Source organism: Sciurus carolinensis, chromosome 11 (assembly GCF_902686445.1).
Source record: "Sciurus carolinensis chromosome 11, mSciCar1.2, whole genome shotgun sequence".
Classification (NCBI taxonomy): domain Eukaryota; kingdom Metazoa; phylum Chordata; class Mammalia; order Rodentia; family Sciuridae; genus Sciurus; species Sciurus carolinensis.
In genome coordinates this window covers 43,270,575-43,292,187 of record NC_062223.1, presented here as the reverse complement: position 1 = coordinate 43,292,187, position 21,613 = coordinate 43,270,575, and the positions used below count along the sequence as shown (strand labels likewise).

General features: G+C 44.7%; 1 protein-coding gene across 5 annotated transcripts in view; it reads left to right on the top strand.

Annotated features, from left to right (window-relative positions):
- Window positions 1-3,274: 3,274 nt before the first annotated feature.
- Ehf (ETS homologous factor) overlaps window positions 3,275-21,613 on the top strand; it is a 41,256-nt gene continuing 22,917 nt past the window's right edge. The window contains exons 1-2 of one of the 5 annotated variants that reach the window (XM_047518115.1): window positions 12,412-12,520; window positions 12,613-12,880. In XM_047518115.1, the coding sequence (XP_047374071.1) occupies window positions 12,851-12,880 (30 nt within the window). In that variant the 5' untranslated portion in view covers window positions 12,412-12,520; window positions 12,613-12,850. Of the gene's footprint in view, window positions 3,427-12,402; window positions 12,881-21,613 lie in introns of those variants that run through there. The other 4 variants (XM_047518117.1, XM_047518119.1, XM_047518116.1 and 1 more) reach the window with 4 other exon arrangements.

Below are 21,613 nucleotides of genomic sequence, written 5' to 3'. Positions count from 1 at the left end.
TTCTCACTATATGTTGTCACATTTCGCCCTGGAGATAGCTCCGTGTCATCAGGGGAGGATGACAGACAGACAGACACACACACACACACACACACACACACACACACACATTTGATTTTTTTTTAAAAAAAGATAGAACCTAGAGTTAAAAGGTGCCGGGTGAAGTAAATGAGCATCCTCTTTCTTGCAAAGCAAGCTTGCACCTCTGTTGGCCTTGTAACCACAGCCTGCGTTGGTGTGAAGACTCAAGGCTCCTTAGGGCTTGATAGGTGGCTTAGAGAGATTCTTTGTATTGGCCTCTCTTTAGCAATGAAAGTCCCTGGGATTCCTTGGTTCTGTGATGGAGATCTTCTAGTACACAACCGAACTGAACGCAAGGTCTCCGGGCCATTGCAACACCCTGGTTTGCTTTGCTTTTGTCCCCTTGTCTCTGGGGAATCAGCAACAGGAATTGACTCTAAAGCTCTCTGTCTTGGCACAGGCCTGAGACAGTGACAGGGCCTTGACCTATAGAGAAGACCAGAAAGAGTCCAATGTCAAGTACTTGAGTCTCCAGAATTGATTTTAGTTCCCAGTGTTGTCTGGATCTTGTTCTGATCTCATTACTCTAACTACTATCCCAGGTCTTTATCAGTCTTCCAGAGAATTTTGGTAGCATAAAACAAATGACAGAAATCTTCAGTGATGGTAAGACTCTGGCCTGATTCCTGTCTATATGAAGTATCTACTGTGTTTGATGTTTGCATGGTCTCAGTTTTGAACTTGATATTCTTGAGGGACTTACTTGATATATGTGAGACTCTTGCAGTAACAATCCTCCTCATCAAATTCAGCTTACGGTATTTTCATTCTCAGCTAAAAATCAGAACATCATCTCATCATACCTCTGGATTGAACTATCTGTCTATCTATCTATCTATCTATCTATCTATCTATCTATCTATCTATCATGTATCTAATTTAATGTCAGTGCTGTCATATTTAAGTTGACCTTAGGGTAAAAGAATTCATACTCCAGCCGAGTTTCTCTAGGTATATAGAATGACTTTTTTTTTTTCAGGAAGGGGGAGGTATTGTTTTTGCTTTTGTTTTTCTCCTTGGAGGTGCAACCAAGTCCCAAGTAAATAACAATTCTTACTAAGTATCCACTAAGTACCAGACACATTGTTAGGTACTTCATATACACAAAAATCCACAAATAGAGTTGTTTGTGAGTATTTGATGACATCTTTCTGCCCTCTCTCATCCTGCATCCCCATGAGTCTTCTCAGGAGTGTCTTAACGAGCAGTCTTCCCATCCAGAATGATCAGAATGAGAGTGGATAAAAGAATAGGACATAACTGGAAGTCTTCAGCTAAGAATTAAAGGGCCTATAATTACAGGTGGTTGGGACTGGGCCAGGGAGCCACATCCTTGTAGGAGTTGCATTTGAAGTTCACTCCCTTGGGACCACACTCCCCCTACCCACTACATGCTCCTGCTGAGCTGGCTCCCCTTAACCTCAGGTGAAAGTATAAAAAAGGCCAAGTTTGCTTTCCTAGACCCCTGCTGGTGTTAATGACCGCCCCCCCATCCCCATTATCACTTGCAAATACCCTGTAATGGGCGGAACTGCTTCATGCTGCTCCTGATTCATCTCTCAAGCAAAATTCCAGCAGACTGTTCCCTCAGGGCTATGCTCTCAGATCTGGAGCTGATAAACTAATTGGGGCTAATGTGATAATGGGCAATAATGACATTTACTGTTTTTATCAGGCTCAGGGCATACATTTGCATGTTAACAGGCCCCTTGGCAAGTGCAGCAGAAGAACAGGAGGGAACCCTTGAGGGTTCCGTGTCTGTTAGAGAGGCAGAGGGGGCTTTTACAGGGCTGCCCTAAAGCACACCACCAAATCCTGAAGACCTCCTTGAGACCTGAGCGCCAATCCCTCCTAAGTCTGTCCCCCCCACCTGCATCTTTTAAAACCCTCTGCATTCATGATGCATAAATAAATAAAACAAGCTCATTCACCATTCCGCCTTAATAATACAATAACCACTTACTTTTTATTCTATTTACAGTCAGCCTTTGTTCATATGCAAACCTTTCATTTTTACACAAGGAACTTCTTGGTTTTGAAAACAAAATCGGTTTCTTTTTGCCAAAACTCAATTTCCCTCCCCTCTCCTCAAAGGGGAGTTCCCGGCAGCTCAAAAAACCTGCTTGGACACTTGGCTCATGCCAGGCCAGGCAGTGTCCAGGAAGACCCAAGGGAGAAAGTTAATGGTTAGGGGATGGTATTTTTCCTTGCCAGGGGAGTCACTCACCTGTACCAGGAAGAACATCTGTGAGCCAGGGAAGCGGGAGCAGACAACCCCCGATATGCCCTCGGCCCAGGGGCATGGGTTGCGTGGGTATTTGAAATCCACAGTCCTCCCCAACATTTTACATTCTTCTTACCCAGACTGCATTGACTTATTTCCAATTTCAGTATCTTGGGCTTTGCCTCTGGAGTTCCTATAGGGAATGTTAATAAATAGTAGAAAGGGTCATGTGAGGGTCCAGCGGAAGTAAGGAATGAAATAATCCAGCAAATCAGCCCTTTAATTGTTGAGAGAGGACCACGGGACCTGAACATCTCATAGTGAATCCTCCTTAGGATCCTTCCTTTCAAGACTTCTTCCAAGGCTCTTACTTAGGGTTGGGGAGATTGGCTTTTCAAAGTCCACTGGAATTGCCAAGAGTCACTGTCAATGAGGCAGTCATGATACCTGGAGAGAGAACTGGCTGGGAGCTCCTTTAGAACCCGGTTACCAGTACAGCCAGTGTAAAGATCTTGATTCCAAAGCAGTGTAGACTAAATACAGGTTAGAAAATGAGACACATGTTCCAGGGGGTCCCCATGCCCCCTTCCCATCATCTCTGCCAGATTCAGACTTCTGTTCACTTTGCCCTGATGTTCTCCCTTCCTGATGGTGTCTCTGGGGAGCATGGTACTTTTCACCTGAAACTGCTTCTGAGCTGAAAAGAACAGTCACCACCAAATCAATTCCTCATCCATTAACAGGTTGTCTCTGTACTTGAGACACAGGCATAACCTGGTTAGACCTGTTTTGTTTGAACACTAACCTGTGAGTTGGCCAAATGCAAATGAGCCAATGTTTGTAATCCTTTATTTTATTTTTTTAAAGGGCTGGGCAGCCAATCACAAGAGGGGGAAGTGACTTAGGGAATTCCCGGTTGGTGGCTTATTGCTTAACATCCTACAAAATGATTTTAAATTATTGTCATATGCATTTATCTTCACTCTGATGAGGGCTCCGTCGTGATAACACCTGTGGTTGCCCATCCCCAATAGGAGCTGGAGTGATAGCCGCCGCCTGCTGCCTCCCCTCCATTAGCCAAAGCTATTGGATTTCCCACCCAGAATCTTTAGGTAAATGAGGTAAGTCTTAATTTTTAAGCCTTCTTTTGAATCTGGAATTCAAACACCTGCGTGGAAAGAGAAACCTGCCTGGAACCAGACGGATGAAAATAAGGCAGACTGTCGGCAGCTGGCAGGATGTGAAGCTTGCTTTCCAGGGCTTACCTCACTAGGTCTTGTTAGGATTTTATTTTCAGAAGAAGCTGAGCAACTTTGGATGTTATCTGTGAATTTCCTGCATTGTCTGGACTTCCAATTTAAAAGCTCCCTGGCTTCCCTCTATCAGTGTGGCAAAGCCGTGTTCCTGGGTCAGATTGTTCTGACCCAAAAAGATTGGTGGCTCTGATAGAGCTCAGCGGAGAGCTGGTTGGTGAAGTAGCTATTGGGGCTCAGAGCACACGGTCTCACTTTCTAGAGATGTCTTCTGCTGGCCATTTTTCTGACTCATGAGCTATAAGAGAAGGCAATTCATTTTTAGTATCTCCTAGGGTTGGAAAATGGCAAGGAAATTCACACCCACATTTGAAAAATTGGTTAGGCAGCCAAAGTAGGTAGGGTCCTGAGGAAAGTTGAGCATTTAAAACTTGACTCCATTCAGAAAAAATAAAAAATCGATTTAGGCAAAGAGCTTTACCATATCACAAGGGGACAAACTAGCCCTTTGTTCATTCCATAATGGGCTCCTATGACCAGACAGGCAGACGTGACTCAGCAGTGACAAATGCCTTCGGAACAGGGACTCTTTTGATTTTGTTTGGACACCATGAGGAAGGGTTGGCTCCAGTGTGCACAGAACTGGGGACAGTAGGGAGTTCATCGTGTGGGTCAATAGCTGTACCCAGGCGGCAAAGTCACATTTTCAACAACCTTCTTTGTCAACTCTGTGTACTTCAAGTACCTCTGTGTTTCTGAGGCCAAGTGCAAGGTCCTATGAGTCCAGGTTCACAGGTGTCTCTACTGGTGTCTGCACTGACCTTGGTGGCAGGGGGAAGCCAGCAAGCGTTCGGATTCTGCGAACTTTCTGGCGGAAGGTCTAGCGCAGGCTTTGATTTGTAGGTGCGGGTGTGAAGAGGTGTCTGATAGTGACTTTTGGTGTGTAAAAGGGGAAGTTGGGGCTGATCAATGGATGGCTGTGTGCTACTTCCACTGAGGTCAAGGGGACAGTCAACGTCTAACAGGAGAGATAGAGACATGTAATTAGGAAGAATTTCGTAGTTAAGAGATGCTATCAGAACAGGCTCTTAGGAGATTTAAACAATGACTGCAATGGCTGCATTTGGAGCTCGAAGAAGGCTCTTCTTGTCCTCTTTTTGTGACCTGAAATTCTGGGGCTGTGATAGAACTTATCGATGCCATCTTCGTATAATATGGAGGCGGGTAGGACCATGTAGCTTCCACGCCAAAGGCTAATGGTGTTTAAAAACCGTGATGGAACACAAAATGAGAGTCATTTTGAAGTCTAACCACACTTAAAAAATAATAAATATCCTGAAGATGAGACGATCCTTCTCCACATTTCCAAAATATTTTACAGAGTCATTCTGAAAGAAAGCAACCTCGAGGGAATGGCTGTGCTTAGAGTTAGTTCTGTTAGGTCACCTCGAGATGGTGCTCGGTTAGGACACTCATAAAGCAGGTCATGGGCAGTCAATGTGTTTGAACTAGATCTCATTTGTACAAAAGTTCTCAATCTATTTAATTTATTCCTTTGTAGTAAAATTTACCTATTTGTTAGATTCACACCAACTTTTTTTGCTTTAGTTTTCTCATTTCTTAATATATTACTGTACTGTGATTTCCAAGTGGAAGTTCTTTTCCCCATCTCTGACCAGCCCTATGCTCACACCCATGATTCTACGTTTGCAGGCATTTGAAACTGCTCCCATTCATTGGTCAACTTCCCCCTGATCCTCTTTCAATATCTTTTTGACTCCATAAGACTAAACAGAGATTGAGAGGTTAAAATGTGTACTCCATTGCATTTGGTTAGCCAGTTGGAAATCGCAAGGAACTCCTATTAGGTCTCGATTTCAGAATGTGAGTGCTTTGGGCCAAAGTTCACTTCCAAGGAAGTGGAATTTAGCTTTCTGGAATCTTGTGAAGTTTTATTTCCTTCTTATCGCTCTCCACCCCTCCCTGAATTTGGGAACTTGAGCACTGGACTGCGTTCCTTCGATTGTGTTCCCATGATTCTCTGGCTCTTCTGAAAGCCCAGTGGAGGAGCCCTGTTTCCCATGACAGTATCAGGCTTATACGAATCATTGAAAAGTAACTGGTCTTCCCCTGCCTCCAGACAGAGCCGCTCCTAAGTTCTTTCAACCACATGTAATTTCCAAAGACCTTTGGGAGGCCAAGAATACCATAGTAGAATCTGCTACCACACTTGAGAAGCAATCCCGTGGTTTTGAAGAAGCAAATATAAATTCAGTGACACGGATTTTGCTGCCATTTCAGCCCACATCCCCGGGTTCAGATTCCTCACTGGTAAAGCTGAAGTGACAACCTTTTCTGTTGTGGGTGGGGCCCTGGTTGGGAGGCATCGGCTTGGCGTTTGGAGACCACACATTCTCCCCTGCCGTTGTTACTGGGTAACAGAGCCAGTCGCTGTGGCTCTCAGCTTGGGTAAACGGATTTTGTGGTGGGGATCACCCTCTGAAGACAGAGGCAGGAGGCAGCCCCATCTTGCCCAGGTTCTCTTAAATTTGTTTCTGAATAACTGAAGGGAGAGGGTGGATAATTAGCTTTATTTGACATTTTCATGTTGAGTTTTTTTTTTATATAAAACAAATTTTAGATAATATGGTTTGTTCTAAACAGTGGGCAGTTGTGCTCTTATTAAACATTGTTAAGTTTCTTTGAATCAGACAGTTTTAAAGAGACAGGCTGTTAAGCTGGGCAGGAACTCAGCAGTGCAGTGGGGGAATGTGCCTCCCAGCAGCTTAAAGCTTAAGATGGGACAGATTTTCCAGCCAAAAGGCATTGAGGTTAGGAAGCCAGGATGCTCAGGAGTAGAAATTTCCATGGATCTTTCGGAGTTATTTGATAAAAACTTCCTGGATTCAAGAGGAGGGATAAAGATATTTCTTTAAGACTCTTCCCTGAGGAAGGTCAGATTCCATTTCTGGAGTGGTGGAAGTCCGGGGCAGGGAAAGCAGAATGTGGGCCAATGCTCAGCGTGGCACTCAGGAGACCTGGCAAAGTCGTGTGGCCCAGGACAACAAACTTCACCTCTCTGGCCTTTAGTCTCCTCTACTGCACAAACCTGATCTTCTTTAAGATTCATTTCAACCCTCAGATTCTGCAGCTATTGTGACCAAACAACAGCTGGGCAGGGGTTGTCCGGCAGGATGAGCTTTCTCCAAAAGCTGAGAAAGGGGCAGGAGGTGCCCTCCTAGGACCAGACAGGAAGGGAGATCAGCAGGTGTCCTTGAATGGTTTCTTCAGAATCTTGGCTAAGTCACGTAGCTGGCGGAGGTACTAAGACCCGAAGCCAGGAGCCTTTATTTGGGGTGTCAGTTTATCCCCACATAAGATCCCATCTTTCCCAGTTTGGTTCATGTGTCCAAAGCTGGTGAGATGGTGGAAGGGGAGGGAGCAGACTGCTGGTGACCACAGGGAGCGGTCAATGGACGCGATCGAACGCCATCTTCCACAGAACGCCAACGCATTCTCCCAGGAAGTGAACACTCAGGCCCTGGTGGCTTCGGCTCAGTTTGTGGGGGTCCTTGTAAGCTGACTGCCTCTGAATTCCTGGGTAGATGAGGTGGATGTGGATTAGCTTCTATAAAAAGACAGCATGGGCAATCGTAAGGACAACAGGGCTGACCCAGTCACTGGGAAGCCCCACCTGCAGCCCCTGGTGTTCCCAGCTCTGTATCGGGAGCAACAGGACCTGCCACTGAGTCAAGCAGAGTGTCCAATTGAAAGAGGCTCTTAGGGTATTAATTGACCTTGTTTTAAAAGAGACATCCTGTAAAATATTCCTTTGAGAACGATTTCACTAGCACCTGACCACATTTTCTCTTCCATCTGCTTTCCCGGCCTGAGCCCCTTATTGTGGTCCATTGGATTTATATTCTCTCTTCTCCAGCTTCTACACCCTTGCTCTCAGAGTTTCTCAGAAGCATCTTAATTGTTAAGGGTCTTTGAATATCCATTTCAGATATGACCAGTATAGATACATTCAAACATGCTTTCTGATGAAACAAAATCTAAAATAAAAGTGCCTGTTATCATAGCTTGGTTATTAGACTAATAGAAAACCTCATTAACCCCACTGTTTTAACATATAAACTTATTTTTCTTTTTGCATGACCTTGTCTAGAAGTATACTCTCCTCGGTGGTGTTATAATTGTGGTGAAGTTAACATATCATAGTTAAACTGGACTTGGTGGTGCATGCTGATAATCCCAGCTACTTGGGAAACTGAGACAGAAGGATCTAGTTCAAAGACAGCCTGAGCAACTTTATGAGGCACTGTCTGAAAATAAAAAAGGGGAAAAAAGAGTTAGGAATGTAGTCAGCAGTGGAGTACTTGCCTTGTATACAGGAGACCCTCGGTTCAATCTCTATACATTAAAAAAAATCATAAATCATATTTACCACTTCTTCCTTACTCTATATCACAGATACATAATAGGTAATCTTGGGGTTTGGGCCCTTAATGGCCCAACTGTGGATTTGATAAATTTCTGTTACTCCATTAGTTATTTCTCCATCTGATGCAATTTCTTCCAAAACTTATCTTTCTTGGAATAGTAAGTTCTTCCACTTTTTGTATATGACAACAGGACTTGAAGAAAATGGCCATCTTCTAGAGATTATTCCAGAATCCCTCTTAGGAGCCTTTAAAAAATTTCTTAATAGGGTTGATGGCATGTTCTAGGACTTGAGGTGAGTGGAATGTGAAGGCCAAGAGCTATTTTCAGTTCCATTTACGTGGTGACTACTGACAAGACTTGTGCCATCTTTTCAAGGTCTGTAGATTTGGCCTTAAATTCAGCCTCTACCTCAGTTTTTTCCACTTAGAAAATCAGAGAGCACCTAGTCTCTGTTCTGCCATCTTGACTCCACTGGCCAGAGGCTGTGGGTTGGGGAACACGGGTGGGGAGCAGATGTTGACTGCCATGTGTCTGGAGGGGTGGGAGACTATGCCTTCTTATAACTTGGGAGCAGTTGGGATGTGGTATTAACAGCACAGATTTAGAGTCAGAACACCTGGGTTCAAATATGACTCTGCCACTGGGTATTTGAGTGACTTTAGATGAATTATGTAAGCATCTAAATTTCTTCATCTGGAAAATAGGGTTAATCTACTTCACAGGGCTGTTGAAAGAATCAAATCAAACAAAGCGTGTGAAAGTACCTGGAAAATGCTTGTGAGTAAATAATTTCAGAATGGAAGTCAAGGAGAAATATTCAGTTTCAGCATTTGCAGTGAATTTCTTTGGGTGAGAGTTGAGAAGTTAAATTTAAATTCTGGGATCTTTTTTCTCCCCTGTAATGATCAACTCAGATTCTATATTGTAATCTTGGGAAAGAAATACTGTTGGTTATTATTATTTTTTCCTTACTGGGGATGGTGGGCAGCAGGGAAATGGGATGATCCATGGTAATGGGAACCCTCTGAGTCAAGTCTTGTTTTGAGCTGGTTGCAAATGACCACCCATGGTGGTCCTGGGGAAGACCTGGGGCAGCATGCGGAATGTTCCTGTCTTGATGTCTGAACATAGGAAACAATCCTCCAGGCAGCCCTCATGACTAATTGCAACTTTGTGTAACATGGTCCACCACTAAAATTCAGGTCTCCTCTCCAGATGTCCACTGACCACTGCTGGTAGAAAGCATTAACCTTGAACATTGTAGAGGCGTTGGGAAAAAACAAAACAAAACAAAAACAAAAACAAAACAAAAACAAAACCTATTTACTTGCCTGGTCAGGGTAAGTTCTGCCTCTTGGTAAATTATTCAACTGTTCTGACCATAGGGAAATGGTTTCAAGGAACTGAATTGAACAAGTAGTCCTTGCTGTTGGTAAAATAGCCAGAGTTCCTAAACTGGCATCCAAGGGTTTCTCAGTGTCCGTGGAGAGAATTCAGGGGGTCTGTAAACTTGGATGTGGAAAAACTAGATTACTAATTATAATAACCTCTAATTAAAATTTGCTATTTTCTCTCCATATAAATTTAGGCAAAATTCCACATTAGTATTAGTTTTACAATTAGGATAATTACCAAGATAAATGACAAACATTTTTCTATCACATTAAACTTATGGCAGATTTATTAAAATATTGGTATCTGACATCTCAGAGGTTATTAGACTTATTCTAGATAACCTTATATAATGTGTTAACAAATAAGCACATGCTACTGTATCTCATTTGTTTTAAAAATATTTTGATAATTGAAGTAACTGAGATGGGACCTACAGGCTTTCAACAGATTGTAAAATGAGTTCATAGTAAAAATAAAAGACTTAGAAATGCTAATTTACAGCATTCTCTTGCACAGGGCTAATGAAATGGCTACTGAAGAGCCTTAGCTGATAGTCTGTCAAATCAGGGGAATATGTTCTTCCTGCTTCTGGGGAGTCTTGGGGTTGTGGAGGGACCTTGGCACAGTGAGTATGATAATAATAGTAACAGTGGGGATGATTAGAGCTACATCGCTCAGCACCTGCTGCAGGCCAGGTGGTTACAAGCATGTTCAGTGTCATATTTTGTCTGAATCCTCCCACTCTTCTGAGAAGGCAGGTCAGGGGGCAGTCAGAGACAGGAGACGTCCCCACCTGTGGTGGTGACAGAGCCTTGGTGCAGTAAAGGATAGAGTCGGAGAGGAGTGTGTGGCTTGCACAGTTGTGTAGACTTGGCTGTTATTGTATTGAGATTCCTAATAAGTTTCCAACAGGAGGCTCTGCATTTTAATTTTGCTCTGAGCCCTGCATTATGTAGCTGTCCCACCTCTGGGACTGTTTCATTGTGTGACAGATGCTGGGAGCCTGAGAAGCTGATATGCAAAGCCCCCTGCACATTTCTACCTTGTCCATCTAACTAACCACTGGAGGAAAGTCACGTTCTGTTCAGGAGGGAATATTTGTTTTTGAGTTGGTGAATTTTATAGTTTTGTTTGAACTCCGAAGGTGTCTTCTGTAACAGCTGGGGAGTGGCCAAACCATCGGCTGGAGGGGATTTGATTCCTTGGACAACATTTTTAATAGGGAGTTGCTGACCTTCCTGATGAATTTTCAGTTTTTATTCTCCAGAGAGCTTGCTGGATAGACTAGTAGGTTCTGAGAAGCAGAGCTCAGTCTGTTCTGGAAGGGAAAATGAGAGCCGGGTGCCGAGTCTATGGTTCTTATAGGAAGGCACTGAAAAGGAGACTGGGCTTTCTTGCCTACAGCCATTAATGGTGATCTGAGCAAAGAGAAAACTCTGTTTTTGCTAAAGAGGAGGCACTCTTATTTGTGAGAAAATTCAGATGCTGTTTGCTTCTTAAGCAGCAAAGAGGATAATAGAATAAGACCTACATGGTCCCGTTCATATTTTATGGCTAAATTTCCACAAACTGTTCCCAGGTCTGAAACAGGGTCTTGGACACAGTGAGGGTGGAAGAGGAAGAGAACTTTGCTAGATTCCTTTCAGTGACAAAATCTAGACTCCCCGAGTGACACTTCCTAGTCTCCCTCTGGTCGGTGTGGTGTTCCCAGCACAAGCAGATCTGCCCTCAGGACCTGTGTGCCATGCTCAGTTATCTGCTGTCTTCCCAAAGAGTCATAATTCCTCCCTAATTTCCAGCAGGTTTTTTTCCCCTGCTGTTACTACTGTTCTTTTACCATCACTCATACATCTGAGGTGGCTTCGGGTAGCCACCTCAACCCCTGAGTCAAGCTGGGACTTTGGGCAGAGGCTGGACTGAAGTTTTCTGATTTGTTTTGATTTTGGTGCTGGGGATTGAGCTTGTGCATGCTACACATGGGCTCTGCCACCAAGCTGCACCCCTAGAGCCCCAGACTGAAATTTTGATGGATGAGTCTGAAGGCTGTGATTAGGTACCAGTAGCATCTGGGCTAATGTGCACTCAGTTAGAACTTTCATATTAGGGCACATGGATGAACAGGATAACTTCTACTCGCATTTAGGGGAAACGTTATGGGAGCTGTATCTAAAGGACTTTGACTATCCAAAGTACGTCTAAGTCTAAGACACATCTCCTCTTTAGAAATGCAAGAATCTATTTTCAAAGCTCTAAAATAGAATGACGTTGCTTTTCCCACCTGTCCCCCAAACACTTAAAATATATCCAGTCCAAATTCGGTAGAGGGAAGGGATCTAGTGGTGGGAGGTGCACAGGGGGAGTGACCTTGGCCAAATTATATTGTTATATTTTGTATCATGTGCATGTACCAATATGTATCAACAAATCCTATCAGTATGTACACCTATAAGGCGCCCATTAAAAAATGTGGGGGAAAAAATACATCCAGTCCATTTACTAGATCTGTGTCTTGGGTAAGTTGCTTAACTTCTCTGAGCTTCCTCATCTGTAAAATGGGGACATTCATGCTTGACGTTTAGGGTTCTTGTGAGGATTTAGGGACACAATGCATGCAAAGCCTAACTCAGTTCATAGCAAATGCAAACAGTAAACACGGACCACCAATCACTGTCATGGTTTTTATTGTCATTTTGTAATCATACAATTTGTGAGCTTCCAGATGGGTGGCTGGTGATCTTCCCCTGACTTGAACGTCTTGGTCTTTCCCTGGGAGGAACCTGGACTCTCACAATGGTCAAATCCATGGCGCTGGTCCATCCCAGCCCCTCCCTGGCTGCGATCCCCACCCCTTGCCTCCCTCCACCCTTCGCGCATTCCTGCACAGTTGGTCTTATTTATTTTTCAGTCAACTAAGGGTGTTGTTAAATCTTTTTCTGTTGCCTGATTTGGTTGGAGGCACTCCACTCCCTGCTCCGCTCCCGAGAAGAATGCCTGGGAGTGTTCAGCCAGCCATATCCCTCCCCTGGCGGATCACCCTGTTCTTAACGCTCCTGGAGAAGCCGCCTTCCGCGTCCTAGCCCCACGGCCGTGACACCCCCATTAAGCTAGTGGTCTAGTGGTAATGAAGGCCCCTTGGCTGAGGGAAGGCGGTGGAAAGTGGTTTTTCTGGGGGGACGTTGGAGGTTGTTTATGACTGCTTTCTTCTTCCAGCTTAGAAAGATGTTAAGAAGCTTCCTCCGACTTTGCGTGATGAGGGCTGGGCGATGATGCCATTGCTTAATTGGTGGTGTTAGTGATCTCCATTTGAGTGACTTGTTTGGCTCTTTGTGGCCCTTTTGGGCCTTTGCTCGTCATGTGATATTGACAAACTCATGAGAAACAAGAGCGCCACGATGCTTGGATTAGGACAGGAGTCACCCCTCAAACTTCTCAGACCCCCTGGTAGAACATGAGCGAGTCTCCACAGCCTGCTTTGGAGGTAGGTGTGGGTAGCCTCCTTCCTGAGATGGGAAAGCCATGGTCCAGGGACTGGGGGTTTCAGATTATGCTCTCCGTCCAAGGTTGGACATAGGACATCTGTGAGAGAGGTTGGACTGAGACGGAACAGGGGGTGGGGGGTGTGGGTGGTGCTGCTGAGTCTCTGCTTTGGGAGGTAACCCGTGGACCACACCTACTCCCTAAAGCGTATTGACTTTCGGAAGTCAACCATTTGGAAGAGTGTGGTTTGGGTTTCGATCACATCCCAGCAGCCCCTTCTGCCCTTGTTAATCTGATTCATGATCTGAGGCTGGGCTGGTTGGAGGCTGGCCATATCACTCTGCAGACCTTGGACACCCCTCAGTGCCCTCGTGGAACCAGCCAATGGAAAAGTACAAGGTCTTCTGACTTCTTGGCCCTGCCAGCTCCCTCGGGCCTATTTGATACCTCCTTTCATTCTGAGTGGGAGGGTAGCATCCCAACTGAAAGCGCAGGTTTTTCTTTGGTTTTTATAGGAAAAACAAATTGGCATGAATGCTTAGTAAAACCAGCTCAGGCTGTTTGGGCAGATGCCTTTCTTTGCTTTTTTTCTGTTTATTTTCCAACAAATCAATGCTTAACCTGTGTTGTTATCGGAGCAGTGCAACAGGTGCAAAAAAATAACTCTGCTGCCAACTCAAATGAAAAGGTAGGGCTTCTACTCTCTGGGAGGTGTTCAGAAGATAACAGAAGCCCCTGCCAGCAACCGAATTAACAGCTCTGTTGGTGGGTTTTATGTTAACAACCTGCTCCTAACCCTCCGACATATAAACACACCATTGTCTTGGAACAAGATGTTCAGCCACCCAGACAACCAACTGCTTTATTCTGCCCTGAGTGGAGATTGGTTTTGGCTGGGGTGGTTTTGTGAAACTCACAAGTATAATGCTGTCTGCCAACGCCAGGTCTTAGCAAGGGCATTCTGTGAAGGCAGGGCCATGGGGTTGCTGCAGAGGAGAGGACCAGTCCTGCTTTTTAAACCTAGTTGAAGTTCTTTGCAAGGTTGATTATTCCCAAACACCAGAGTGGGTTACTCCGTGCTCTCTGCTCCTGCTGGATTTGTCCCCAGTGGGAGGTGGGGATGAGCTTACACGGCTTTGGAAAGAGCTGCCATTGTTTTGAAAGTGTGTCCTTGCTAAAGGTTCATCAGGACAAGGCTGTGTCTGTGTTTTGTACACCATAGTGTCTCTAGCATCTAGCATGGTGCCGAGCATCCAGTAGACAGTTTATACATGTATATGTATATATATATATATATATATACATACTTATACATATATATCAATTGGACAGGATGAATAAATATTTGTAATAGATGATAACATTTCTTAGACATAGTTTCTCTCCTCCGAAGGCTGAGATGTCAGTTTTCTTGGGTATGAGGCCCCTTCTCCAGGGGGGTGAATATATATATATATATATATATATATATATATATATATTTAGGAATAAACTAATTTAATCAAGCAGAACAGATTTATATTCATTAAATAATCTTTTGAAGGACTAAATAATCTTTGATGGGGACAAGATCCTCCAGGTAGAGTAATCATCATAGAAATCCTGTGTGCATGCTGTTCTGGGGACAGGTTGCTTGTTATGCCTTCAATGGTTCCTATCTGTGAGTAACCAAACACTGCTGAATTTGACAATTTTGGGGTACTGAACATTAGGAACTTTGTATTCTAAACTGGCAAACAATACCGTAATAGGTTCTCCACAGGTAGATTGGGGCTTGAATTCTCCTGACTGAATCTTTTGTCTCTGACTTTACAAGACTTTTCTTGTGTTGATGGACATTTCCTTGAAGGTTGACATCTCTTGGAGTTAGTTATGTTGTGATGGGAAATTGAGGAGAAGCAAGTGAATCAACTCAGAGTGTTCAAGAATTTTTTAAGGCAGGTTCTTAGAAATGTGGACTCTGATTCAGAGGTGGGGGGTTGGACCCCAGAAGATCCAAGTTTAGCCCTTCCTTAGTTGGTGATGGTTCAGTGGTCTGTAGACTAACTGAGAAATAGCTATGTGGTTTCTTTAGTCAAGTAGGAAGAAATGTCACACAAGTCATCCAGGGTGCTTCCATCTCCACAGCTGTGCCTTAGTAAAGACCCACAAAGATAAGAGGGGAGGCCTGTGGTTTTGCAGTGCCTTCTTTACTCTATATGGTCTTCTGGTTTTAGAATAGCTTAGTTCGTACTTCAACTGTGGCTGGAGAGGGACTGTGAGGCCCTCTCTGGTCTCAGTGTAGGACAAGAGACAACACCCAGGCCAGGTAAGAGAGTAGGGCTAAAATCTCTCAGCCCTTCTCTCAGGTCTCCCAACCCTGTCTCCATGACAGACTTTTAAAATTCTAATCTAACATGAATGCAAAAGAGACTTCTTTACCATCCATGATGTCCAGAGAACTTCAGGGGCCAATGACAATCTTGAGAGGGATTGGAACCCACAGAATACATACAAACTGAAAGTGGATGTGCATTCTTGGTAGAAAGAGAGGGTCATCGCTTCTCTTGAGATCTCAAAAGGCTCTGTGACCTTTTCAGATTCAAAGCTTGCCCTATTCTCTGTTGTCATATCTGAATGGGATTGATAAGCCCTACAGGTTATTTAAGGCAATCTTGCCTTTTGATCAACTTGGTGCCTGCTGCTGTCAGAAGGTTTCGTCTTGTCTGGGTCTGGCACCAAGAATGATAAAGATCAGCATATTATGTATATTTCTGAACAGTTTACAGTCAATAATGTGTACCTATAATGGATTCAGACTTGTCATCCCAAAGTTGCATTATTGGTCATGAATATACTCGAAACCTCAGAAACAATACTTAACATGTTGCCCCTGGGAACATGAAATGTCTTTCAAAACACATTATGAAGGTATGAAATGACCTGTGACGTAATCCCAAGGGAACAAATGCATTCCCCAAGCTTGATTCACATTTTGATTCATTTGTAAAAACACATATTCCTGCCTGTGTTGTATTCAGTTACATTTCCCACGTATGTGAATTTTCTTTTCTCTTACTTGGGAGTAGTCCTGTGAAATGACAGTCATATTGAAACAGGAAGTCAGTAAGCCGTTGCAACACCCTGAGGATGAATGCTGTGAATTCACCTGCTAGGAACTCTGATAAAGGACTGAGAATGTGGTGTGGCTGTCACCATTATGGCAAAAGTAATTATTGAAAAGGCCTAATTGCTCTTCTGGCTGGAGGAGTGAAAACGTCCCCTGGCAGCCAGTTCTGTGGCAGTTTGGAGACAAGGAAGAAGGCACGTGGTGGCCTCAGCTCTCAGTCGCCTGGGGTTGGGATGGATGCAGGTGCCAGCCCTGCTCGAGATCTCTCTGTGGCATGGGTCCCCAAAGCACCTTCCCTCTTGAAGTGGGAGAAGACTGTGCTCTTTGGCTTGAGGTCTAATCCAGGACAAAACAGCTATAGACCTGTTTATTTCTCAAATATAAAATTAAAATAACTGTATTGAATCATAGGGGAGCATGTGCATCATATACATATGTATGTGTATATGTGTATCTATATATATGTGAGTGTGTGTGTGTGTGGTGTGTATTTGTACGTAAGCTTGATAAAGTTGTGAGGAACAGCACAGGTAGAGGCTGTGGTCACAAATGGAATGGAAGTGAATGTCAGGATGAGTTGAAGTCAGTTTTTTTTTCCCTACTGGAAAATCACCCTCTTCTCAGCAGAATAGGTAAGCCCCCAGGGTTTGTGGCTAGATAGTCTAAGTCTGAATTCTCTGCTAGCTCCAGTTCTTGCTAAGCTGTGTGATCTGGAATAAGTTACCTAAACTCTCTGATCCTTAGAAAGGCCATCTGTCAAATGATATAATGTCTCATAAACTTGCCGTGAACATTGCATGAGATAATGCGTTTAAAAATTATTAGCACAGGACTAACACGTTGTAGGTGTTCAATAAGCCTTATTATTGTACAGTATTCAATCCAGGGTCTCTGTAACTCTACCACTGAGTAAAAGAAATCCTACTTTCAGCTGAGCATACCCAGGGTGGGGGCCGCATTCCTTTCTCCTGGGAGGTTCTCTGCATATTTCAGAGGAGAGGTCAGTTGAGCAGTTGTTGGCCTGGTTATGAGTCCTGATGTCTGGCAGAGCCACCTGGGTTTGAGAGCCAAAGCTTCAGCACCTGTCAGAATCCCGGGAATGTCTCCTTCCCATTGCTTTTCGGTCACCATTATCTCAAATCCCAGACCCTACTCTTTAGAGCAATTGAACATTCCCTGTGAGACGGGTCCCTGTAGGAAAGAGCAGCCTTAGTCACACTGCTGGGCTCACATTGCAGAGGGACTGCTCTGTACCTTCTCCTTTACCTGCACATCAGTGGTAGCATGTGGGCATGCAAAGCCTGTGGTCCCCTGGGGCCTGGGGATGCGTGCCCTCCCCCGGCCCTTGGCAGCCTCAGGCATGGGGTGTCTGGAGAGAGGAAGGGGAGTGGGAAGGATGGCTTTCAGTCCCTTCAGCAAGAACTGTGCCCAGAGGGGAAATAGCCTGGATTCTGTGAGCAGGGCCCAGGACTTGCTGTGCATAGCTTGGTCATAGTGTTGCACCCACCCACCGCGTCGCCCCCAGGATCGGGGGTGGGAGGGCAGGAGAGCTGGTCCTGGCTTGACTGCCAGGCAGCTGGAATTGCAGAATGTTGTGCAGATGATGAAAGTTTGAGGCTTTGTTTGAAATGAACTTGGCCTTCAGTCTTCTCCTTGGAGACTCGAAGAAATAATAACAGCAATGATTATTAATAGTATTAGAAAACCCAGCTCACATTCATTCAAAGTATGTGTCCAATACTTTTCCAAGGGCATTACAGTTATTTCATTTGTCTCTCAGCGACTCTTTCAAATCATAATCATTTTGTAAACGATGAAATTGAGGCTCAAAGAAGTTAAATAACTTGTCCAAACTTGCCCTAATTAGCACATTGGCAAAGCCAGGATTTGAACTGTGGCCGTCCAACTCCAGAGCCCGGCACGGCCCAGCCATTACACTCTCCTGCCTCTGAGGAGTCTACTCCTACTCCAATGGTGTCCCCAAAGCCAGGCTCTGAAACTCCGGAGCAGATCTTATCCTAAGAGCTGACATTGATTCTGGCCCTGCCACATGTGAGGTAAATTGCTGAGTAGTTTACAAACACTCCATTCACCTCCATGTCTTAACATTTTTTTTTGTCATATGGGGAAACTGAGGCTGTAGACAGGATACAGCTTCTCCAGGGTCAGCATAGTCACTGATGTTCAGCCCCACGATTTCAACCCTTGCAGTCAGCCTTGTGGTTGTGCAGAGTTGTTCCTGAGGCATACAGCAGAGGGGAGGCTGAGTTGGAGCCTCCTGACAGCCGCCATATGTCCTGGAAGCTCAGATCTATGCGATTCAGTCTGTGGTTAGGCTTTGTCCTCTCCTATGAGTAAATTTGCCACTGACCAGCACCAAAAACTGAGATGCTTTTAAACGTCAGGACTGAGCCAACTGCTCTCCATTCATCACCTCCCTCTGCCCCTCACTGTGGTCCAGCTGATGTGTGCTGGTGATTGGGCTGATGCTTCTCTGGGAGGGAAGCAAACCTTTGACGAAATCCTGGGGAGGGCACAGGGGGCTGTGGTCTGTGGCAGCTGGCGCAGAAGTGGTCCAAGTCATTAGGCGCCATGAGAGCTGATGTTCACTTGCAACCAACCATTAAAAAGGTGAGGGGCGGGTTGGGGGCGGATGTCTTTCCCACCAAGACGTAGGCTGTGACGACTCAGTGTGATACATATTTTCTTGCTACAAAAATAAGTCTTGGATCGGTTGAGCCCTAGTGGCCCATATTTTTTAGGGGAGCTGGCGGCTCATCATTTGTGAGGGAGTTGCTGCCTATGGTTGGATAGGTCTGGCTGGAAGCCTGGCACCAGGTGCTTGTCTGTGCTTTCTCTGTTGGCTAGCACGCCTGGCTTCTCCTCTTCAAACAGTGCAAATTTTTGTCCTCTGAACTGTCACTCTATGAACTTCTGCACAAAGGGATAAAGTTTGGGGCAAACGTGAAAGTCTGGACCATCAGTGATTATTTCTTCCCATGAAATGGGGATAAGAGAATGTATAATGAAAAAAAGATCCCTGGAAAATCCACATTTGATGTCACTCTACAGGTTTGAAATAAAATTTAGTTTATTTATGTGCAGTTGTTAGTAGCCCAACTACTAATTTATACTCTATTTCTAAAATACATACTACCTGGGTAGGAACGGAGATGACTCCTATACCCAGTGTATTTTCTGAAGTCTGCACTTGTTAGGCAATTGCTCTTTGTGTATCAGGCACTGGACTATGTGCAGACTCTGAAGCCTTGTATAATCCTCAGCAAGTCTCTGTGGCAGGGACTAATGCCATCTCTTTCCAGAAGAGGAAATAGCAGCTTAGGAAGGCTAAGAGTCAGCCCAAGGTGGCTACACCAGTAAGAGCAAAGCCCAAGGTACCTGCTTCCACAGACTTTGCTTTTAATCACTGTTCTCAACCAGGGGTGGTTTTTCTTCAGGGGACATTTGGGGAGAGAGGTGCTACTGGCATGTTGTGGGTACTGCTGAGCATCCCACAGTGCACAGGACCACTGCCCAGCAAAGGATTTCCCAGCCCCATCTGCTCTCCCGTGTTTTCTGCAGCACTGTTCACAATAGCCAAGATATGGGTCCAATGGAGTTATCCATTGATGGATGGATGTGTGAGGAAAATGTAGTGTGTATCATGATGGAAGATTATTCAGTCATAAAAAAGAATGTAATCCTGTCATTTGTGGCAACGTGGATGAAACTGGAGGACATTGTTTTAAGTGAAATAAGCCAGGCAGATACTACATGTTCTTATTCATTTGTGGAACCTAAAAAATGTAGAATAGAACAGTGGTCCTGAGAGCCTGGGAAGGTAGGGAGGAGTGGGGCTGGAGAACACAAATACCAACATGCAGTTAGCAAGGAGGAACTAGTCCGGTGTCTTAAAGCACAGCAGGGTAAAATGGAAACACTAATTATCCTGATTTGATCATTACACATTGTGTACATGTATTACATTATTAGACTACATGTACCCCACAAATAGGTACAAATACATGTTAATTAAAAATGTTTTTTAAAAGAATAATTGAGTCCCGAATTTTAGTTGTGTATAATTGAGAAACTTGGCTTTTAACCACTCCCTGGCATGGTTGAGGGTCCCCCCAGCCTCTGGCTCCCTTCTGGTTGAGAATGGAGAAAAGTGAGTCCTTCTCCAGCTCCCTGGTGACATGCAGGGGGAATTGTTCTTACTTAGGCTCTGAATTAAGGAGCCTTAAAAGAAGGAAGTGTGTTACAGAAGCACTGTAAGAATGACTATTTAAAGAAAGAGAAGGGACTTTTACTGGGGACCAGGCTTCTGACTTTAAACCCACTCCATTATTTCTCCTTTAAAACAGCCCTTAACCTTAAAGGAAATCAGTGTTACCACCCCCAACCCTTCCCCTTTTAAACCTGGGAGCAAACCGAGGTTCACAAAGATGACCATACTCGGGTCACTCATGGGGCTGCAAGATGGCACCCGGATAGGACCTGGGCTTCTTAGACTCCCGGCTCAACTGTACATACTTGATACATGTTTAAGGGACATAAGGAGAGCTGAAGGTAAAGTGGGAATCTGAAAATAGAGCATGAAATAGCCCCCCTGCTTTTTAATTAAAAGGGTTGCCTTTTATAAACCATAAAGTAATCATTCCTCACCATAGAAAGTTGGGAGTCGTATATGGGGGTGTGGGTGTGTTGGTTATAATGGGGCTTTTTTACAGTTCTCAAGGCATATTTATTATCCATTATCTCATTTGATCTCCTCAACTGTCCTGGGAGGCTGTTGGAGGACACATGTCCTCATTTTATACCTGAAAAACTGGACCTTGGAGGGGGGTAAGATTTGGCCAAAGTCCTTCAGTGAAACTAGCCCACCCTGAGGGCGCTGCCCGCAGGTCCCCGCTGGCTCGGAGACGCTGACCTTCTTTGCTCACAAGCCTGGGGGAGCTCAAGTGAACTCTGACTCACTAAGGGTTAAGCCACATAAACTCGTTTATGAGTGGTAACTATTTAATGTGCCCTGTAAAAAAGGGCCCCTCGCCATGCTTTCCCTTGGAAAGGGGGTGCGGGCAGGGGGAGGGCCTGTGCCCGCAGGTCAGGTCAGCCTTTGGGGTGGGGGTGGCCATGGGGGTAGCTGTGACCCTGTGCTTGTGAAGCCTTCTCTGTAGTTCTAGATGCTTCCAGAAGGTTATGGTGAGAAATGCCACCTACTCTGAAGGGAGGAGCCTGTGGGCATTGGGCTAGAAGCTGAGAACTGACCTGAGACTCTTACTGATTTTTTTTTTTTTTTTTTTTTTTTTTTTTTGTAATTACTTGACAAGTTCTCCATGCAACCAGCTTGGGTGCTTGTCTGGTTACATTTTGAATTTGGTAGTGCTCCCATTTTGCAGGTAGGGAAAATGAGGCTCAGAAGATTTTGGGCTAGACAGGTTGGAACACAAGGTCATTTCGTAGTTAGCAGGGATCTGGATTCTGAGCCCACATCTCCTGACTCTGAAGCAGTAGCCAGGGTGCCTTTCCCCAATACCAGTCTGCCTTCTGCTGGTTAGGAAGCCGTGAATATACCCTGAGCTGGCTGAGGATGTGGCTCAGCATTGTCCTGGGCAGGTCTTG